General features: G+C 44.0%; 2 protein-coding genes across 6 annotated transcripts; one reads left to right on the top strand and one right to left on the bottom strand.

Annotated features, from left to right (window-relative positions):
* The first annotated feature begins 222 nt into the window (after positions 1 to 222).
* On the top strand, positions 223 to 8,435 carry ech1 (enoyl CoA hydratase 1, peroxisomal). 4 transcript variants are annotated; one of them, XM_035621768.2, is made up of 10 exons: positions 223 to 410; positions 2,157 to 2,325; positions 2,936 to 3,024; positions 3,116 to 3,240; positions 3,629 to 3,677; positions 4,921 to 4,985; positions 5,416 to 5,486; positions 6,184 to 6,255; positions 6,626 to 6,776; positions 6,867 to 8,435. In XM_035621768.2, exons 2-10 carry the CDS (start codon positions 2,198 to 2,200, stop codon positions 6,969 to 6,971), a joined length of 855 nt encoding a protein of 284 aa, XP_035477661.1. In that variant the 5' UTR covers positions 223 to 410; positions 2,157 to 2,197; the 3' UTR covers positions 6,972 to 8,435. The 4 variants fall into 4 exon arrangements, with proteins under 4 accessions (XP_035477661.1, XP_035477660.1, XP_035477659.1 ...); XM_035621767.2 differs by lacking the exon at positions 223 to 410 and adding an exon at positions 688 to 899; XM_035621766.2 differs by lacking the exon at positions 223 to 410 and adding an exon at positions 689 to 1,076.
* cep295 (centrosomal protein 295) lies at positions 7,502 to 21,530 on the bottom strand. Of its 2 annotated transcripts, none has more exons than XM_035621764.2 (29): positions 21,114 to 21,530; positions 20,518 to 20,718; positions 20,096 to 20,220; positions 19,904 to 19,997; positions 19,613 to 19,726; positions 19,390 to 19,530; positions 18,947 to 19,130; positions 18,621 to 18,800; positions 18,150 to 18,386; positions 17,425 to 17,522; positions 16,093 to 16,302; positions 15,760 to 15,836; positions 14,660 to 15,455; positions 14,313 to 14,472; positions 13,971 to 14,171; positions 13,636 to 13,872; positions 13,431 to 13,528; positions 12,288 to 12,384; positions 11,833 to 12,030; positions 11,063 to 11,196; positions 10,477 to 10,921; positions 10,156 to 10,320; positions 9,531 to 10,009; positions 9,273 to 9,434; positions 9,121 to 9,181; positions 8,648 to 8,932; positions 7,965 to 8,061; positions 7,695 to 7,794; positions 7,502 to 7,606 (listed from the first exon to the last, which is right to left on the bottom strand). In XM_035621764.2, the coding sequence occupies exons 1-29, from the start codon at positions 21,210 to 21,212 to the stop codon at positions 7,571 to 7,573; spliced, it is 5,511 nt and encodes a 1,836-aa protein (XP_035477657.2). In that variant the 5' UTR covers positions 21,213 to 21,530; the 3' UTR covers positions 7,502 to 7,570. The 2 variants fall into 2 exon arrangements, with proteins under 2 accessions (XP_035477657.2, XP_035477653.2); XM_035621760.2 differs by having other exon boundaries at positions 9,531 to 10,018; positions 21,114 to 21,524.
* Between the last annotated feature and the right edge of the window lie 23 nt (positions 21,531 to 21,553).

Below are 21,553 nucleotides of genomic sequence, written 5' to 3'. Positions count from 1 at the left end.
GCTGTGTGTCTTTAGAGGCAGCGGTGATTGATTAATCGCTTGCCAACCCATTAACATGATATTTATTTTGTATGATCATTTGTATTAATTGATTAATAAACATTTCAAGCTCTCGTGGAACATTTCAGAGTTATTGGGGGTCCCTCTAGTGGCCACAGGCCATAAGCACACTCAGTTTGCTGAATAATCTACTGTGTCAATATCTCCAGTATGAACAGATGTTAATCTGCTGGACCCAGTCATGTATTTGAATAATTCCCCTGGTAGCAGTGGAATTAAATATGTCATAGACCTCAGGTATGAACATGAAAGTTTTTGTCAGGTAAAAGAAGCGGCAGCGAGGGTCACCAGATAAATCTTAAGGTTTGTGAGGCGATTAACCGGAGACGGGGAAAACTGAAGAGCAAGTGGTGAGACATACTTTTGTCTTTGTTCTATTTCATATATTTTTTTAATTAAAACAAAGTATTATTTTTATTATTTTCATGAACAGTCAAAAGACAACAACAGGATGGGAGTCGATGATGAAATCTAAACAACATGCTGTATTGTATGAATTGATTTTTTTAACTCGTGCAATTTAAATATTGCAGGGGAGATAAGAGTATATATTTTTTTCTAACTTCATCAACCCAATCCCCGTCTCTGCAGTATATATATATATTTTTTTTGACTTGTATATCGAGTTTGAACCTTGCCGGCCACCGTATCGAGCTAGAAAGGGGCTAACGCAGTAGAGGTTATAAAAGCCAAAACACTGTTATTGTATAGTATTTTCATTTCATTTATTGTCCTGCAGCCTGCGGCGGAGCGTTTGCTCTGTACAGTAGTTCCGTACTTCTGCTCGTGTTCGTCCGCTGGCGTGAAACCGACGAACTTCACCCCCCAAAACACTTTAGGTAAGACGTTCGTTAGCCGGCGGTTAGCATCAGTTAGCTTAGCTCCGGGCTAACAGCAGGTGAAGCCAATCACTCGTCTCTGCTCGCTGCGGTTTTATCGATCACGGAAGTGTGTGGACTTTGCAGCGGGCACACCTGCGATGCTGTCGGTCGTTGTCAGGTCGGCTCTCGCCAAAAGTAAGTGTCAGTGGCCTGTGAGCTGTTGTGTTGTTGTTGTTGTTGTTGTTGTTGTTGTTGGCTGTTTGTTGTGTTATTCAGGGACATGTATGAACAACACTGTGCTCCAGATGTTAACGGCCCAGATGTTTGTCTCAGCTCGCACTAGCCTCACGATGAGGTTTGACTGAGGGAAACAGAGGAGGTGAAGGGCTGAGTAGGTGAAAGGTCACAGCAGCAGCAGCAGCAGCAGCAGCAGCCTGTCGTGTAGTTCTTCGTGCTTCACCACTGGGCTTGCTGCCAATACACTGGTTATTATTTTTTGCATTGACGGTTAACATGCTGATTATCTTCTTGATTCATTGATTAATAGGTAAGTCAACGAAAGCCTGTGGCGATGAGAGGCAAACCAACAGAACAGAACTAGAATTAGAGAATATTTGAGAAATTGGTGGAAACAATCACTCATGTATTTAAATGTTTAGAGCCGCAGCAATTACTATGGAAATGGATTGGTCGAGCAATAGAAAAGGAACCAGTGACTACTTTTCAAATTAGTTTGAGTCATTAAAAGTCCTAATGGCATAAACAGGCTGGGACACCCTGTCCCTCAGGCGACATTCGTTACGGCCCACATCAGGAACAACCTGTAAACTCCATGTGTTGTAACGCATTGTATTGCAGTCAATAAATAAATAGACATGGTTTGTTCTGGGACCAACGGTGTCTTTAAAAATATTTGATTGTTTTGGTTAACCCTTTGAACGTTTGAGTAGTTTCCAAAACAAAAATGTCAACTGTTGTTTGATGCTTTCCTTCATTCATTTAGCAGACGCTTTTGTCCAAAGAGACTTACAATAAATGCTTTCAACCATGAAGATATTACCCAAAAGTGCAAGAATCAATAGAGAAACATTTATCAAATAGGCAAAAACAGCTTCAAGTGCTCGTAATAGTAAACGGCGTTCAGTCTTTGTTCTCCCGTTCTAAAGCTTAGTTGATCTTGTCACTGTCACTGTTCCTCGCTCCCAGAAGAATTCAGTCTCATGCTGTTGTTTAAGTTTTGTTCAGGGAGAATGATTTCTGTCTCTCTTCTCTCAGACAGGGGCTTGTGGCTGCCCACTCAGTCTGTGGTCAGGGCCATGTCGTCCGCAGGTGGTGCCACCTCGCCCTACACCACCCTCGCCATCAGTCACCCAGCCAAGTCCGTCACACACGTGGAGCTCCACCGCCCTGAGAAACTCAACGCCATGAACTCGGCCTTCTGGAGGCAAGAATCTGATTCAAATTAAGACGCCAGCATTCGTTGTAGCCACCAGAAACATGCAGGAGAGTTTACATTAGGATAAATATATAACTGCTGTACGTTAGGACTGGCAATGCCAGTTTGATTAAATTTTGTGTGATGCAGTTTTGATTTGAAAAGACACAGTTACATCAAAAAATGCACATATTCAATTAATGAGTGAGAATTCATCTTTGACAATTTAAATGTATTTTTACTCCACAACTAAACAATACTGTAGTTTTCTATTGTTTACAAAATATCTAAGTGCAATTCATTAAATAAAAGAAAAAAGATCCCACTGATACTAAATCATAAATCTTTAAAAAAATCTGCTTGTTAATTTTCTACCCAGAGCTGGTTGATAAGAATGAATGAGAGGATACTCCAGTATCATACAAGTGTCAGCAGTCATTTTCAAATTGGACAACAAGCTTGCGATATCAAACGATGCCTATATATTGGATAATTTAGGAGTAGGCAGCTGTGTTGAAATAGTGAGCTGATTTCCATGCTACAGCACTTTTTACCATCTGGATTCATAACTGAAGCATTCATGCCACGCTGACAGATATGTTTCTTCTTTGGTTCCTAGAGAGATGGTGGATTGCTTTAATGAGCTCGCTGCAGACCCAGACTGCAGAGTGGTGGTGGTTTCCGGAGCAGGGAAGATCTTCACAGCTGGTGGGTGTCGGGCAGTTTACTCTTCTTTTTTTAATGGCTTTGTTTTTGCAGAAGAGTTGTGATTATTGTCAGTCCTGCGTTAACTGTCCAGGAATTGACCTGATGGACATGGCCGCCGACATACTGCAGCCACAGGGCGACGACACAGCCAGAATTTCCTGGAACCTCAGACGAAAGATCGCCATGTATCAAGAGACATTCTCCGTCATAGAGAAGGTGAGAAGAGCTGGAGAGGGGTTCTGTCACTGCTTTATAAGTAGGACTGCAACTAGTGACTAAACTTTCAATGGTTTTCTTGATCAATTGAATTATCATTTAGTCTAAAAAATGTGGAGAAAATCGAAATGCTTGTTCTGACCAACCAGCAGTCCAGAAGCCAAAAGAGAATCAGTTTACTGTCATGACAAAAACAAAGGCAGTACATTGTTTCATTTAAGAAGCTTGAACCAGCAAATGTTTGGCACCACAGAATATCAAATGGATGAATCACTACAGCTCTAGATATGAGATTGGACCTGTCACAGATATGATAACTATGTATTTGAGCATATGGTTGTCAATGTGTTAACCTGTGAAATTATTGATTGTTGTTTTCATCTCATAGTGTCCGAAGCCTGTTGTGGTGGCCGTCCATGGAGCCTGTATTGGAGGAGGTGGGACATATTGAATTATATTTTTCAATTAGTGTATCTTTGTCTGGTTTTCTTGTATCACAAAGCTGGCTCGGTTTTGACAGGAGTCCTATTCTTCAAATGAAGCTTAACAGATTCAGGCAAATATGCAGTTTTCATGTCAGATTATTCCTGTCCGTGAAAGAAGTTTGAGGATCGATTTGATATCGTCAATGACAATGTGCTCTTATTTTGAAATAAATGCAAATCAAGATGAGGTGAAACCATGATCAGATGATAATGGTTCATTTCTGCCAGCAGGTTAACTCTGCATCTAGATAGATGATTGGCTCAGAGCTGATCTTGTGATAACAGGTGAATGAGCTAGGCGTGTTACAAACCCTCCCAGCATAGACTGTGGCAATAGACCCCGGCGCATTTCATGTGTTGTTTTTTTTTATGAATTTACCTTCACAATGTTTCCACTGATTCCATTAGGTTACCGCTGTTACACTAAATTTTACCTGTGAGTTTGGTTCTAATTATAACATTTGACAACTGGTAAATGACAACTTTCTATAATCTCTTGAAATTATTATTTAATCAAAAAATCTAGTAAATTATTTAACACATTTTAGTGTGTAAAGGAGAAATTACTATGTTAATGTCAAATTTAACTCAGGCTCCAATGGTCTTTTAACAGTAAGAGTCCTTTTAGTAACTTTTTTCCCCCAAGGATGGATGGATAGAAGTAAAATAGTAAGTATTTGCAATTAGTTACCAGTTACATGACGGTGCAAATGTGCCGGGAATTGTGTTTTAAACAGAGTCCAGTGTCTCTCTGTCAGACAGAGGTGAAGTGTTATGAAGTCGGCTTGTGGCAGGAAAGATTTCCTGTAACGGTCTTTGTGAGAAGCAGCTCTGCTGTCTGTCCAGTGTGTGGTGGAGAGGATGGTCAGCGTTTATCCATGATAGATAAGTTTGTTTATTGTTCTCCTCTCCTACACTGCTTCAAAAGTGTCTAACGAAGTTGTGGTGAATCCCAGGGAATGTTTAACCTCTGTGGTGTTGAACCTTTGTGGGGTGTGGACAGTGTTAATGCCATCTGACACCAATAATGTCACTGTGTCACCGTAGTTAAGAATTTAATAACTCTCCAGAAACTTATTCAATGACCCGCCTCTGCAAAGAACAGATGGTATCAGGAGTTTGAACTGGTAGAGAGAGAGGAGCTTCAGAGTTTACTCACTGTCATGTTCACCGTGGACGTTGTGCTCTGTGGCAGGTGTCGACCTGATCACAGCGTGCGACATCCGCCTGTGCACCCAGGACGCCTGGTTCCAGGTAAAAGTAAGTACATGTCCATCCAATTCTCATTGTTTGGAAATGTGGTGAAGAAAACAGGAAATGTTACTGAGGGAAAATTAGGGAATAGATAAATGATGAAATAAAATAAAATGAGCAGGTGAAAGATGAACAAGTTTTGATTATCTGTCAGCAGAATTATGGATGTGTTCCCTTATCTGATATTTGACTTGTCTGATAGGGTTTTTATCTATTTCAATGTTCCATATGAAACGGAAAATTGTATGAACCATACACATCATCATTCACAGGTGTTTGATGATAGGAAAAAATAAATAAAAATAGCAGATATATAATTTTAGCTTATATAGAACTCCTCGTTGTATTAAAGGATACAGGTGATGTTCTGTCTGATATGACATTGGGGATGATGTTACTAAAGTGTCAGTGTCTGTCTTTGTGTCCGGCTGCACAGGAAGTTGATATTGGACTAGCAGCAGACGTTGGGACTCTCCAGAGACTTCCTAAAGTCATCGGCAGCCGCAGGTAAATCACCCATTTTGATCAACCAAAGAGAGGCTGGGTGTGAGGTTGCGACTTCTGCTTTCTGCCACGGCTGCGGGCTGCATGTAGGAACAGGTGATGTGCTCTGCATGTAAAAGTGACAGAACTTAGTCACCATAGTGTGACTAAAAAAATGTTGAGTTAGAAGTTAGCAGTGAACTAAGAGTGCAATGTATGTGCAGTTAACCAGTAAATAAACGCTACAACTCCTCCACATAGTTTAGTAAGTCACAGTATGGTAAGGCATAAAAAAAGTCATAGTATTCTTAGGCATAAAAACACTGTTGTAAAGTATCAAAATGTCATAGTACAATAAGGCTTAAAAAATGTCATAGTATTATGAGACATTTAACATTTCATAGTATTGTAAAGTATAAAATATCTCAGAATGGTAAAATATAGAAAACAGTAGTAAATGTTAAAAAAAATATATCATAGCATATATAAGTAATGTCATAGTAAAGTATAAAAAAATCATAGTATATAAAAAACTCTCGTATAAATTATAAATAAATCATAATATAAGATATAAAAAATATCATAGTCAAGTATAAAAAAAGGAATTGTATAGTAAGGTATAGAAAAACATCAGTCAAATTCACAACTTGAATGTTCCGTTCCTTTAGGTTTATGTTTACAGTCTTTGTTGTCGTTTGAATAACGCCCCCATCGTCTCCAGCCTTGTGAACGACTTGGCTCTGACCGCCAGGAAGATGTATGCAGATGAAGCCAAGAGCAGCGGCCTGGTCAGGTAAACACGGCATCATCATACATGAAATAGTATTTTCAACTAAACTTAGATGAAAGACAGACACCATCACTAAATTTGAACAGTGATCAAATGCAATAACTTTTATTGCAGATGCAGCAACATGTTGATTTAATTTGTTTTCCAGCAGTCTACATCACCATGATAATAGTTTTCTACTGGTTATCCAGATCACCTGTCAGTCTCATACACCCAACGACAGTTGGACCTGCTCGGGTGCAACAGCTTTAGCCCCAGTCTTTTTCTGTAGATCTTCCATCTGACCTGTATAATATTAAGATTTTCACTTTGATGTCACAGACAAAAAGTCGGACTTTTGAAATCCTCTAGTCGACACACGTTGTCTCTCCAGCCGGTTGTTTGCAGATAAGGAGGCCATGATGTCTGGAGCTCTGGAGATGGCTGGCGAGATCGCTGGTCGCAGCCCTGTAGCTGTGCAAGGCACCAAGATCAACCTGGTCTACGCCAGAGACCACAGTGTGGCAGAGGGACTGGACTACATGGTAAAATCTAATTCCTTTAAAGTAATTAAAGTGGAGGAGTGTTGGCATTCCTCTGCCTCATACCTGAATTCACTGTTCATTCTTTTCCAGGCCACGTGGAACATGAGCATGCTTCAGACTGACGATTTGATCAAATCAGCACAGGCCGCCTTGGAGAAGAAGAGTCCCAAGACGATAACTTTTTCCAAACTCTGAAACCTCACTGGGGCAGAGTTCTGATAAAACACGGAATCTGCTGTTTTAATCCTCCACTGCGGCCTTACAGTGTCTGTTCTACACTGAGCTCCTACAACAAACTATCGTATCTGTGAGGATCATGTAATGACATTTACTGATGAAGGCTAGAACCTGTGAGAGCAGGGGGAATTTAATCTAAACTTAGAAAAAGTCTTTCATGTGTGGAATCCCATCTTTTTCCAGATGACCAGTGATCTCTCACAAAAATCCACTCACCAGACAGTCAATCCTCAGGTCATCTGGGCAGCAGGAATGTTCTTTTTAATCTAAACTGACCTCAATTATCCTTCAGAGTGGAACAGCTGTGCATTTATTTCTCAGTTCATTGACCAAAAACAGAAACGGACAGTTATGTACATCTGTTAATGACTCCATGAATGTTTTATCTTATTAAAATAAGCTAATCTGAAAGTAAACTACCATGTTGAGCCACAGTGAAGTGCTAAGATTCAGTTTGAGTGCAAAACATTCAAATAACTACCAATAACTAAATAACTTAAATACTTTATTGATAAAACTATACAAAAAGGTAAAACTAGAAACACATTCAAATTCAGTCACTTCTGCTTGGCACGAAGCTTCTGTAATGTTTTCTGTGAAGAGAGGGGAGAAAAATATTCTATCAAACTCAATTGGGGGCAAATACATCATAATTCAGTGCACTTTTGTTAGTTTTTTAACCTTGTGGAACTCTTTGGCCTTCAGTCTGTTTTCTGCACAAGCTTCCTGTCTGCTCCGGATTGATTTCTGATGCTTCACCTCCTCCAGCTGTTCGTACAGTCTGTAGGAACGGAGGATCAGTCACCACACCGTTTTGTCAAAATCACATTTATAATTTTGAACAACATAACATAGTTCATATTTGATGTATGGAATCACTTTTACCCTCTGCAATGATATTATTTAAAGTTCTGTTTAAAAATTTAAAAGCTCAGAATATTATTACAATACCTGCGAGTTCTCTTGTACATCACCGAAACTTCCCGTTTCCTTTGCTCAGGTGTGTAGATCTTCGACTCGTCCATATTTCTCTGCCTGAAATCGCTCTCTGAAGGAAAACAATTAAATTAATATTGGTTGAATAACTGCAACAGCTAATCATTTTACAAGGGACTGATGTAGGAGTGCCATTTAGATTAAACTTTAAAAAAGCTTCTTATTTTTGCCACATAACACGGTACAAAGCCTGCCTGGGTAATATGGCCTGCATATATCGTACAGTGGTTTATAAACCATGACTATGTATTCCATACTCAATTCAAAGAGGTCTGATGTCCATATCAAGAGTCTTAACATTTCCATTGTGACAGCACTCAAAATATGTTCCCCCTGCAGTCAAATCCATTTGCACATATCAACTTTAAAACTGAATCGTACAGCTGTTTTGTTAATGATTAAGCAAAATTAAACTGCTCAGATTGAGAGGACTGAAATACTTGTGATTAGGGCATTTGTAATTTTTAAATTGAGTTTAATCCAAAACAAATTGAAATGTCCAAAAGATACAATTTTGGCAGAACTTTGGTTCTGAGGAAACAGACAAAAGCTCTACAGTTTGCTTTGTCACCCATTATATAAATGATCATACTGTATGTGATTTAAATCAAATATGAAAGGGTATAAAGTGAACATACGTGGAGGAGGAAGTTGGCACTTCTGCTGGAAGAAGCCAGGCTGCTCAGCTTCTCCCTTCTCGGACTTGTTGTTAGTCTTAGGCTGAAGTTCTGATTTCATCTTTGTCTTACGGGTGACTGGCTGAGACGCCTCAGCTTTAGATTCAGATTGATTCTTTTCCAGAGCCACTTTGGCCTTGATGACTTCCACCCTGCGAGATGATCTCTGGAGCAGAGACCTGCGCTTCTGCTCGTTGACGTCCTGAAGGCCTTGGCTCGGACCCCACTGAACCTCCAGGAACATCACTACATGTAGGGAGGGAAGGAACAAAAAAAAACATAGAGGCATAAGTTTACACAAGCTTGCAATGGTCTGAAAAAAGAGATGCATTGCTCTTTTGTTCCTGATCACATCCATATTCAAAATCAGAAGCAGGCATCCCTTCAGTCATATTTTCAGTTGGATATATTTAGTCTAACTGTTGTGACTTTACCTCGATGAGTGTGGTCCTGGTCCTCCGTCATTTCCTCTGGTGACAGTGTAGAGTCTGCCCCCTACAGGAGGCAAGTGTAATGTTTAGAAATCAGAAAGGTCCGACCGGCTGAAGTCAAAGCGCGTGTGTGTGTGTGTGTGTGTATAAGTTACCTCCACCTCTTGGCCTTTCTGTCCCCCCTCATCTGGATGCTCGTCTTCCCAAACACACTCTTCCTCCGTGGCGGTCGTCTCCAGGTCCTGCAGCGTGGTGTCCGTCAGGCTCACTAGTGTTATCTGGGACTGCTCCAGTATCCCCTTCTCACTGGCTGCTTCCTGATGTCCAGAGAAAGATGAAAAATACACAATTCAGCCAGTGACAAGAAAATTTTACACCCTTCAAAAATTGTGAACAAGAAAATGCAGTCATACCAATATCTTATCTGTGAGCAGAGCATCCTTCCTCAGGCTCGACCCTTGCTCGGTCGTCAGTTCTTTGGGACAGAGGTCACCGAACGGGACAAAATCTCTCGGCTGTTCAAAAATGCAGTTCCAGTGTGCAGCCCGTCCTGCTGGCTGCTGTAGGTCTGCAGCAGTCGCATCATCACACAGGGTTACATTTGACAGACCCAGAGCCGTGAGCTCCACGTCTGTCCTCGTGGTGTCTTCCGACATGAGGACAGATTCCTGTGAGGCAGGCATCTCTGTGCGCAGGCACTCGGGTGACGGTACAGACTCGACAGAAAGATCAGCGTGGATTTCAGAAGGTGGGGAAACGCTGCCTTCCCCGCTGGCTTGCCGTCCTCCAGGCGAGTTGGGCACTGTGTGTCCGAGCATGTGAAAGGTCATGGAGGGGTCGACTGTCTCATTGTGGGTGGACTCAGCCAGGAGCGGGTGGAACGAGTCGGAGCCTGGAAAACCTAAATGTGATTAGCATGACAGAAGTTGGTCGACATTGGAGCGAGAAGACCTGCAGCCGGATCACACTTCTACTTAGTTCGAGCTACAAACTAATTTCATATGATGATGATATTCTCCCTCCTTGCTGTTACCTCACCTTCAGTTCTCTCTGGGCCCAGGTCCAGTAGACTGGTCTGGTCCTGTGGACGGGGACTCACACCCGGGACGGTGGCGCCGTGTGACAAAGCTTCAGGAGACAGCGCTGGGGACGACGACAGACCAGCCTCAGCCGAGACACGGAGGTCCCTGTGTGTTCGGTCGCCTACAAACAGCAAATGAGTTGAAAGATTAAAATTCTCCTTCCCCACTTTGAGAAAATGGACCACAACCAATAATCCATTTGAGGACTTATTTTCTGTATATCCATCAGTAGAGGGTTGGACCATTAACTTAAACGTCTCAGTTTAACTCCTCTTACCTGAGACTCCACTGTGCTGTTCGTTATCCGACTCCCCAACCAGCGGTCTCATCCGGCTTCCCTCCTGACCCTCATCCAACCACGTGGTCAACTCCTCCGGCAAGATCTGACCCATCAGCCCACTTTCACAGCAGTCCCGCCCACCGCTCAGCAAATCGGAGCTGGGCTGGTGTGAGATTCGGCCCATCAGCCGACTCAGGGTGGAATCCCACCCACCGTGATCCGAGCTCACCGAAACTCGCAGACCCGCAGGCTGGCCAATCATGGACGAGTGAGCCGACGGTTGACCGACCAGTTGCTCCATGGCTGAGTACCTCTGGCCGGCGGCAAGACAGGATGACTGTTCTGTCAGCTGGCCAATCAGAGGCCGGAAAGAGTCCTCCGCCTGTGCTGGGGGGTAGCATGAGGAGGGCTCCAGGTTTGTTTTGACTGTAACTTCCCTTTCCTGTGGCGAACGGAGATTAAGAACGACTTTCAAGCTACAAATTACAGCAACGTGATCCGACACAATCAGCACAGCAACTGTGCAGTACAGTCGACTGCTCCTCGAATTAGAGTGTGTTGAAGGGGTGTTAGAGTCACTAACCAGGCTGCTTTGAGTCCGTGTCACAGCCGTGTCTGAGGGAAGAGTCCAACGTCCCGAGGAGCCTTCGTCCTGCCCCCTCGCCTCCGGGGCTCTAACCAAAGATCCAGGCTCCTCCACAAAAGAGCTTTCGCTTTCTGAAGAGAGGGAGGAAAAAAAAGACTCTGTATCGTGTAATAGACTAATATATGCGCAGTGAGGGAAGATGGCCTGATTAACACTCGACCAGGGCCTGCAGCCCCCCTCCTTTCCCCAGCATCTGAGTTGAGCATTGGAAGGCACAGAAGCTGTTTTGATAAAGTGACATGACTGTGTTCGGGATGAGTCGTCTCCAGACGGCGTCTTAACTTCATACTGTCTGAAGCTAATATTTTGAGACACACAACAAACTTTGGTCTCTCTTAATCACCCACCATTGTACCGGTGAAGCCAAGGGCGAGGATAGGCCTAGTCATATTTTCTTGTCTTTTTTTTTGGTAGTTTTGACGTAAGGTGTGGATTCATCGTCTGCTTTTTGCTTTCCTGGCTCTGCTTTAACAAACATTTCCGTGCTTTGCTTAGCAGTGCATCATTTGTTTACATCTGGCATGCAGCGGTTCTCAGAGAAAAAGCTCTACAATCTCACTACTCGGAACCAAGCAGCAAAGGGTCCATATATGAACACTTAAAAGAAATGGTCGGAGGTTTGCTGTTCAAAGTACACCAGGTCGGAGATATGACGATGTGAAGAAAGTGTATTTTTGTAACGAACGTGCGCCATGTGTGTCGTCTACCTGGGGTTTTCCGGACGGTGCCGAGGGAGATGTTCAGCTCCCTCGTGTATCGGTCTATGATGCGCTGGATGCTGCTGTCGTTAAACACAGATTCTACGGCCACGCCAGGACGACCTGCCGCCGAGGTGTCCTTAATGAAAGAGGGAGAGAGGATTTCTTGTCCCTTGTCCTCAAAAAGTCTGACGCGTGGTGATTTATCTAAAAAGAAGAGGGAGAGGAGGAAAAACAAGGAGCTGATTTAGGCTACAACAAAGCTGAAAACACAACTAGCATGTTGACAGTATAGATCAACAAACTGAAGCATATTCCAACAGGTTCCAGTTTTACAGCTCATACTCAGATCATCTACTTAATGAAGAGCAAACCAATTCATGTTGGTGAGGGGATTTAATAATTGTATAGGTGGATGTTTCTACTCCATTGTTCTTAAGTGTCAATCAATCACATGCTCTCACCAGTGTTCAAGTTCTGCTCAGGATCAGTGGTGATGTAGCTGCCGGTGGAGATGGTGGTGGACGAGAGGCAGTCAGAGTCCGGAGGCCCATGTGGAGACTGAGACAGACACATACACAAATACAATTAGTTACCATCTCTATACTGTACAGATTGAGCTCAGTTCAAGTGTAGAAACCATCATGAAATGTATAAATTCACTTCAGTATCAGTAATTTCACATCGCTCAGGAGACAAACAGCTCACAAAGACAGAACCCTGACACACTCTTCTCACACACAAACATGAACACACGCACACAGAGAGCTCAGTTCAAGTGTAGAAACCATCATAAAACGTATTTTGATCAAATACCCTTTAGGTTGCGTATTTTCACATCATCGCTCAGGAGACGAACAACACACAAAGACAGGACCCTGACACGCACTCTTCACACACACAGAGAGAGAGAGAGAGAGAGAGAGAGAGAGAGAGAGAGAGAGAGAGAGAGAGAGAGAGAGAGAGAGAGAGAGAGAGAGAGAGAGAGAGAGAGAGAGAGAGAGAGAGAGAGAGAGAGAGAGAGAGAGAGAGAGAGAGAGAGAGAGAGAGAGAGAGAGAGAGCTCAGTTCAAGTGTAGAAACCCTCATAAAACGTATTTTGATCAAATACACCTCAGGTTGCGTAATTTCACATCATTGCTCAGTAGACAAACAACACACAGACAGAACCCTGACACAAACACACACAACACACACAGACAGACACAGAGGGGAAAAATGCTTCTCGAGCATAATCACAGGCTGAGGAAGATCCAGCTCAGATCCAATTGCTCAGATTTGGCTAGCTTTTCATCATTGATTCACATCCTGTGAACCTCAGAGAGTATCAAAAAAATAAATAAACTGAAAACACGATGACACTACAACAGTAGTGCAGCAAAATTCATGTTAAATATTTAAAAATTCAAGAACTATTATCACTGCATCTGTTTGTTAAAATGTAGTCAAATCAAAAGCATCACTCTGAAAGGAACTGCACAGGAGAGAACAAGAATGGGGCGGTTGTTTCTACTGGAGAGCAGACGGGTGGTTTCACTGCATATTGAATGAGCTGTTCGTTCCCTCTCATCCTACAACGTGTTGCACGTCTTCAGTTGGCCTGGTTACCTCTGTGGGGGATCGGTAGCTCGTGACTGCTGGACCCGAGTAGTCAGCTCCTCTCCCAGAGTCGGAGGAAAGTGCTGAGATTCTTCTCAGGCCCGATACTGGAAAACAATGGTTCAAACAAGTGGACATTTATATGTATTTTCAAAACAAAATTCTATAATTTTCCTCCCAATCTGTATTCTTCATTCCCCTGCCCACTACATACAGGACTCAGAGGATTCTGGAGATGTTCCCGCCCCCATCAGTAGTCTCTCTCTCCAGATGAGATGGCTGGACCCCCTTGAGCTTGACCCAGAGCTGCTTGGTCTTTCTGCAGTCCGCTTCACACTGCCGGACACAGACGGCGTCTGCAGAGTACCGTCAGAAGCCAACGACGAATCGGATTCCTCCGGCAGATCCCAGTTTACGGGGTGCGAAGGAATCTTCGCGCTATATTCCTGGCCTGCAGATAGGAAGCGATCCAATTAGCTCACATTCCTCGACACATTGTTTGGTCAGGTGATGAAAATGGTAAATTAATCTGTCTGGGGCTAATCCGACCTGTGGCATGGCTGGTGTCGACTGGCGTCGCAACCTCTTGAATAGCGCTGAGCTCGTGTTGTTCCGTCATCTCCATGATTCCCAGCCGGACACGGGTCACCGGGGGCTTCGCTGCTCGAGCAGGAGGGGGGAGAAGTCCCGGGAAGAAAACTGGGGACACTGGGGCATGTCCAGCAGGAGAACCCGTCTGAGCGATGGGATCTTAACAAAAAAGGGGAAAAAATTACCCCACGGATTTGACGAATCTGCAGTGTTTATGATGACATAAAAAATGAACAAGGTCGATAAATGAAGTGAAAAATGTCAAAAAGGTTTAACTATCTTCAAACTAACATCAGTTACCTGTTTCATCACTGCTGGACAGTGATTGTTGAGGGGAGCCATCTTCCTCTTCTGCTCCGTTAGACTCCTCTATAGCAGCCAACAGGGACGCAAGTAATCTGCGGCGAGTCTGACCGATGGTCTCTGAAACCAGCACGTCACTGGCAGCCTCTGGAACTGGCTGGGAGAGACAACACAACAGGAAAATTATTTTCAAATATTCAAAAAGAGCCTTTCAGAGGACTCGATCCTCAGAATCAAAGAGGCTCAAACAATTCAGCTGTGTGAGTCTTTCAATTTATTACACACAAGCTGTTAATGTTTCAGATTTGAACTCTAACACCAAAGCGAAACGTTCCCTCACTTACTTGTGTGTCAGTATGAATCAGAGCCTGCAAGGTCTCCTTTTGCTGCCTCATCTGCTCCAGCTCTACTTCCCGTCTCTGCCTCTCCTCTTCTCGCTGCCTCTGTTGCAGCGCCACCGCATCCCTCTGCTCAAGCACACGTCTCTGGACCTCCAGCAGCTCTCGCCTCTGCCTCTCCACTTCCTCCCCTCGGGAGCTATCCATCTGCACGGGGGCGTGCAGCAAGATTGCCATATTAACCGCAGCATGGCCTGGAACCGGAGGCGGGCTGTCCGTGAGGCTCGGGGTAACGGCTTGGAGGGGATCAGAGGACGGCCGGAGTGGGATGGTGGGCGGGTGATGTGTTGTGAACAGTTTGCGAGGCAGTGGCTCTGTAGTGAGTGAACAGGGTCTCACTCTCTCTGGAAGGTGCTCTGTTACTCTCTCCATTATGCCGTCAGTCAGCCAGGCAGGTACGTCTGCTCTCTGGGTCCTGAAACCGTTCAAACTGGATTCCACTTCATCCGGCAGGAGCTTGGTGCCGGCGCGCAAACTGGAGCCGGGAAGATGAGGAGGTGAGGCCGGCATGGCAGACTCTCTAGTGGGAACATCCATGAAGGTTTGTGGTTTGGCATGAATGTATGATGGCACTGCGGGAATTGTAGGGAGTAGTAGAGGTGTTGGAAGAGATGGCTGACGGAAGTCCGGAGGTATGACAGCCGGCAGCAATGACGTGGGGCTCCCGTTGTAGCGGATTCGCAGAGCTCGCTGGTATTCCTCAAGGCGCTGGCGAGCCACTTCCACTGATCTGTGGTGGATTCTAAAATAATAAAATGGGGGTGAATTAAAATGTCAGGTGTGTCTCAGTTTCACCTTAATTCATAGGGACAGTGGTACTAATGATCCCTGGTATCACCAACAGCCCTCTGTGTACTAGTAATCCTACAGACTCACATTTCACATATGGAGCAAACAGAAAGGACAAAACATTGCAGCAACTTGTTGAAGAGCCACTCCAACACACAAAACAGCTGGTATTAGAAATAGCTGCGGCCTTTCACATGCACACTTACAAAAAAAAATAGAGGTTAATCCCAAGACGTATTTAGTGGCTATAAACTCACCTGTTTTGTTCAAGGAGCCGTTGTTGGTATTCTCTGATCCTCTGGGTGTGGTCGTCCTCACCTGCAGGGGGCTCCGGCTGCAGAGACCAGAGGTGAAGGCCATTGTACTGATCTGATAACGCTGTACATACCATTTTCAATGATGAGGATATTTAATGTCAAATTTAAATTCTGAGCTGGTCAAAATTTGGACTTTACATTAAAATCCTCCAGTCGGTGGAAAGCACACAAAAAAATCTTTTGACTGGGCACAGATCAACTTGAACTATCCCAAAAAATGAGAATTACCATATGAAGAATGATGAGAAAAGGACAATCGGGAACTCAACTGACCTCAGCGGCTGTACCAGGGGTGACCGAGGTGACTTCCTGATCCTGGTCCAGGTCTGTTTGGTCAATAGTCACTTCCTGGGTCAGAGCAGCCTTCAGATGTTCTCTCTCCTGCTGAGCCTCGAGCAGCATCTGCTCCAGTTTGGACTTCTGCTCTTCCAGCTCCCGGAGCAAAACCACCTGCTGCTGCTTCTCCCTCTCAAGCTCCTCCTCCTGGACAAAAGACAAATGTGTATAAAACAGTGGCTGCTGCCAGACTGAAAACTTTCAAACACGATCTACAAGTGTGATCATTGAGACGGTTTTTAGCTACACTTCAATATTGACCAGATATCCAAGTTGAAGCAGAGGGAAAAGAAAAACATTTGAGGAATCCTTATTTGAAATGTGTCTCGTTCTTGGACCAGAGCCGCTGTGTTTTTTGTAGTCCATCTTTCACCACGACAGATGCACTTCAATAACATCGGCCGTCGCATAATGACGTAGTGTAAGTGGAGTCAGATTCTCTTAGCGTCTTATGAGTCCTCCTTTACACCTTTCCTTGACTTCATGATGTTTTCCACTGAGGTCAAGGAATAGTAGATTAGATGGAAGGACAATCCGAATCCACAGCTGGTATTTCTTGACCTGCCCATCTCCAGAGGATCACCCTTCTCCGTAGGAACGTCTTAACCTGCTCATGTCTTTTTCGTTTGCATATAGATGCAACATCGACGAGCTCACGTGGTGCTCAACTTCAATTTGCCTTCATAAGTTTTAATACAGACAACTGTTCAGCTCAGCCCTGCTTTAGATAGAGGCTGCGCTAATTAACTGATGAGGATCACTTGGATCAACACACCCTGACCAATCACACAAAACCACACCCACATGAAGCTGTTGAGATAACGATGGAACAAGGCTGAGGATTCGTCAAAACGTTTTATGAAGAAAAAAAGAATATGGAGAAAATGTTTTTTTACACACAGTCAACAATAATCCTGAAACATTTAAAGTTGAGTCACAGTAGGATTGGGGCTGTTGTGAAGGATCATATTATATCGAACAGGTTTGTACCTTTGTGTAGCACAATACTGAAATGTCTGCTTCTTTTGATGACATTCTTTGTTGATGAAATGCAAAGAGTTGAGCTGCGATAAATTGTGATGTCGGTTGCAAATATTTAAAGGGGGCATGACAGAAAACTGCATGTGTCCAGTGTCTTTACAACATGTTCGTACGGCTGTAGATGCTATATGGTACAATCTTTTAAACCTGCCCAAATAACTGTGAATCGCAGTGCATATTGCCCGAGCCTACATTTACTGTATCTCATAATTAGGAAGCAACATATACCCTTTTCTTTCGTTCTTCTTCGAATTCTTGGATTCTTCTTGTTAGTGCGTCAGGAAGTCTAGTATCTGTTGCAGTTGAGTGCTCCTTCGTCTCCAATGCTGATTGAATTAAACACAACGAAAAAAAAAATCATTACCTCACAACAACTAAACATTGAAAAATTTTATCTGGAAGACTAAACTGGAATAGATCCCCAATTTAAGAATGGAATAAACACAAGGGAAAGAAAGCGGATATTAGTCAGAGGAAGTGAGGCTGAATGGGGTTTTTTTAATAGAGGAAAATACTAAAGATATATTTAACTTTCTTATAGAAAACTTTCTTATTTCAGTCATCAAAATATGTGTCAATAAGGAAGCAATTATGGATAAAAAGAAAGCAGGGTAAGAGTTAAAAGGGCAGTAGGCGATTTTGGAGAAAGCTTGTTTCTCCCTTTGTCGTTGTTGTGATTTTACTGCTCTGGCCGGCCCGCGATCCTGCAACCTCGTGACTCCCACACACAAGGCCAAAACAGTGGAGTTGCAGCACCATCCACTAGCAGTGTGATGTTATCAAACTTCAGCACCACACTGCTATTTATCCGGCGCGCACACAAAAGCGACAGCTAATGGACGGTGAGGAAATATTCGCGGATTTTTACAAAACGTGTATTGCTTTAGAAACGCTTACTGCTCATTTTAAGTCGTGTTGGTTTTTTTTTTTTACAGCTGATGATGGTGAATTACCTGGTTGTGAGAGGACACGCTCAGGGAGCTTGATGGGGGTCAGTTTGTTCTTCATCTCGCTGGTCAGGGAGCCGGTCTCGATGGACGTGTCGCGCTCTGGAATCTGGTCAGTGATGGCGGTCGGTGAGTCGACTGCAGGGACATGGCTTTTGTGTTCAGTCCGCTGGTTTTTCTGGCTCCTGATGCGATCAAGGAGTTTCTTCAACGCCCGTCGACGAGCAGGTTGGGAAGGCTCCACTGAAAGTACATGAAAAAGCTGAATGCTGTTCCAGATTGGTAAAGATGAGGTTCAAAGAAATTTCTGAAACATAACCACATTAGACAGTAGAATTGTATTCAGGGATGGACACTGTGAGGTGCTGGTCCTTTACTAAAGAATTGACATAGTATATTACAGTAAAACAAAGTCTTTTAAGAGCCCTGAACACATCTTCAATTGAGTTTTTGTGTGAATCTGGTGCTTCTCTTCACCTGGAGAGGATGTTTCCTGCTCAGAGCACGCAGGTTCGCGCTCGGCATCATGTGGTGTGTTTTCTGTTCTCGGTGTGGTGATTTCATCCAGTGTGACGTCCAGCTCTTGGTCCTGGCTGCCTGTGGACAGAGCTGGCAGGGGCTCGGGGGCCAGCTGGGCGACCAGGTCGCCTTTAATCCCTGAGATTGGACAAAGTTAAGGTTTAAAAAGCCCACGTAAAAAAAACAAAGTTGTGCTAGATCTAAGCACTGTGGGGCTATGTTGCTCTCTGAATCATTGTCATTTTGCTTTGTGACAGAATACTGCACCACTGAACGGTCCTTACTCCTCTCTCCCGTATACATGTCCTCAAAGGCAAACTCCATCTCCCTCTGGAAGTCCTCCCTCGTCTCCTGTCTCTTGTAGAGAGGCTGGAAGATCTGAGGAGGCATCTGCGACACATGCTGTCTCCTCCTCAGCAGGTCTGTCTGCTGCATGTGCTCCAGTTCAACAAGCAGGCGCTCACGATCCTAAAGGAGATCATCCCAGATCAGACACACAATCCTAATTTTTTTAATCTTATCATGGAAAACTGCAGTAGGATGACTGGGGTTGTCTATTTGACAAATTTGTCATCATACAACCATGTACCCACAGCAATGCAAAGAATCAGCCTTCTGTCCTGCTGTCACTTAACTGTGTTTATTACACTGACTGAAATTAGCACCAGAGCAATTCCTGTCAGATATGGATATGAAATTTTTGGTGTCAATACCAGGTAAGTTGTACCTGTATGAGCTGTTCCCTCCTCAGGGCCTGCTTCCCTCTGAGACGAGCCTTCTCGAGCTGCTCCTCTCTCCTACTCGTTTCCTCCCTCTGCAAGTCCTGCAGTCTCCTCGCCTCCAGCTCAGCTTCCTTGTGGGCATTGAGCTGAAGACACATCTACAGATTAGACAACTCTGATTTGGGGAGGAGTGTGTGTGTGAAGCCACATAATAATCAGAGGACTTACCTGATGTGCGTCTGCCTCCCTGTCCACTGCGCTTTCTAGCATGTGGTAGTGCGTGGTAGCGAAGGCGCCCACGTCAGATTTCTTAACGACATGAGGCTTCTTGTAATCAATGTTCTGCTTGAACAAGAGGAGACAGTGTCACCTCGACGCAATTGAGAACCTAAACCAACTAATCTGGAAAGCTAGAGTTTGTTTCATGAATAACAGGATCCAAAATGGCCAACTCTTAAATAAGTTGTAGTATTTTTAAAAGGAAGAAAAACATATAATATTACTGATTGGGTGAATCACCTGAATTGGGTGAGAGGGAGGTGGGGGGAGGCTGGCCACTTTGGCCGATCTTTCCTTCTCTGCCTGAAGTGCCTTCTTCCTGGCAGTGACGGATCTACAGAGAAACAAAAGAAACAGACTCGACTCCAGGTTCTTTCTGATGACATTCAACATGTAAACTTCTTTCAAGCAAATATGTCTAATGCTTCTTACTGGCTTTGCCTCTCATTGTCTTTAAGCCTCTGAGATTTCAGCTCCTTCAGGGCTTCTCGATAACGCTGCTCTGCTTTGGCGTGGTTGTCTTCCTCCCTCTGAGCTCTGGCTGCCAAGTCGGGTTCCTAAATCAGAATCGGCACCCACAAATTCATCTGATAGTTGATTTATTATGTCATATTTGTCCACATTTTGGTTTCTTGGTTTGGCCTTTGAGCATCTAAGAATCAGTTTCAACAAATTCACTTTACATCATTCCTTCACAGATAATCTAACTAAGCATTGACTGAAATGTCCCTAAAGGTGGTGGCAGCCTCATTAGCAGGTTGTCTGAATTGACTTCATTCAGCAACAGAAACCGTGGCTAATGAGGATATGGTAGATCTGCTGCGTTAATGTTTTTTACACCAATCGTATCTCACGTTTTCTTTTGCGCCTCTGTGTCCCTCCCCGAGAAGCTGCAGGCTCTCCTGGTACAACTTCTGCAGCGTCTCGACTTTCTCCCTCTTCTGTCTCTCCCAGTCCAGCCTCAGCTCCTCCCCCAGCAGCTCCAGCTCACGCTGCCGCCTCTGCTCAACAGCCTGCCGGACATGCAGCGCAATGTGCCGCTGCTGCTCCCGCACCTGGTGTCACAGCAAAATATAAGGGCCAGGTTGTCAGGTGAAGCATTTCAAATTTAGGTGCGTACAATGTGTGCAACGATTAACCATAAAGATAATCTGGAGACTAATTAATAATGAAAATATTCTATGGTTAGTTACCATGGCTACTGGATCTAATATTGTATTAAATGATTGATCACTTCAGTAAGCACGTCATGGTCAGTAGAAGCCCGACCTGCGGTAACCTGTGGGTTGAACTGATCAGCTGACTTTAAGAAACACACCTCATGTGTAAACTACGATGTCGATCACAAATCACGGACACGAATTGAAGCAGAAAACCGAGACGCCACCAAAAACAACCTGTTTGTGCACACGAATCAACTCTATTGTTACTGACAACTGGTGTTATTTACCTGCTGTATTCGCAGTTTCCTCCGCCTCTCATGCTCCTCTCTAATTATCCGAGCCTCCTCGTTGGGGCTTAGTCTTAATTTGGCCACTTTTCTCTTCATTTTCTTTAAATGTGCCAGCGGACGTTTCCCAAAAGGCAGGTAGCAGCTCCGTTAGCCGCTAGCTTCGTCCCCATCACAACGTAGACACGCCCATTGAAGAGAGATTTAAAACGTTAGAGCAAATGCAAATGCAGGTTAGGGTTAGTCGTAAATGTGGAAAATTTAATTTGCAGCTTAGTCGACCCCAGGAATCTTCGTTTATATCCTGAAGTCTAAACGAAACAACGCCTGAACGGCTTTGTCCTCTGCATCACATCCGGCGGTTTAAACTGCCCGCCGTACCTGTCCCGTGGCCGTGTGGAACTAGTTAATGGTAATCATGGTTCCTACCCATAAACTAC

This window comes from Scophthalmus maximus, chromosome 11 (assembly GCF_022379125.1).
Source record: "Scophthalmus maximus strain ysfricsl-2021 chromosome 11, ASM2237912v1, whole genome shotgun sequence".
NCBI lineage: Eukaryota > Metazoa > Chordata > Actinopteri > Pleuronectiformes > Scophthalmidae > Scophthalmus > Scophthalmus maximus.
Note: the sequence above shows the minus strand (reverse complement) of the source record. Positions and strands in the feature narration are given on the sequence as shown.

Excerpts from the sequence above, each read along its gene's own strand:
- ech1 (XM_035621766.2), top strand. The coding sequence starts at position 1,040 with ATGCTGTCGGTCGTTGTCAGGTCGGCTCTCGCCAAAA. Across the intron at positions 3,241-3,628 it reads CATTCTCCGTCATAGAGAAG|TGTCCGAAGCCTGTTGTGGT; the intron begins GTGAGAAGAGCT and ends TTCATCTCATAG. Across the intron at positions 4,986-5,415 it reads ACGCCTGGTTCCAGGTAAAA|GAAGTTGATATTGGACTAGC; the intron begins GTAAGTACATGT and ends CCGGCTGCACAG.
- cep295 (XM_035621760.2), bottom strand. The coding sequence starts at position 21,212 with ATGAAGAGAAAAGTGGCCAAATTAAGACTAAGCCCCAACGAGGAGGCT. Across the intron at positions 20,221-20,517 it reads ACAGAGGCGCAAAAGAAAAC|GAACCCGACTTGGCAGCCAG; the intron begins GTGAGATACGAT and ends ATTCTGATTTAG. Across the intron at positions 15,837-16,092 it reads CCCCTGGTACAGCCGCTGAG|CCGGAGCCCCCTGCAGGTGA; the intron begins GTCAGTTGAGTT and ends TGGTCTCTGCAG.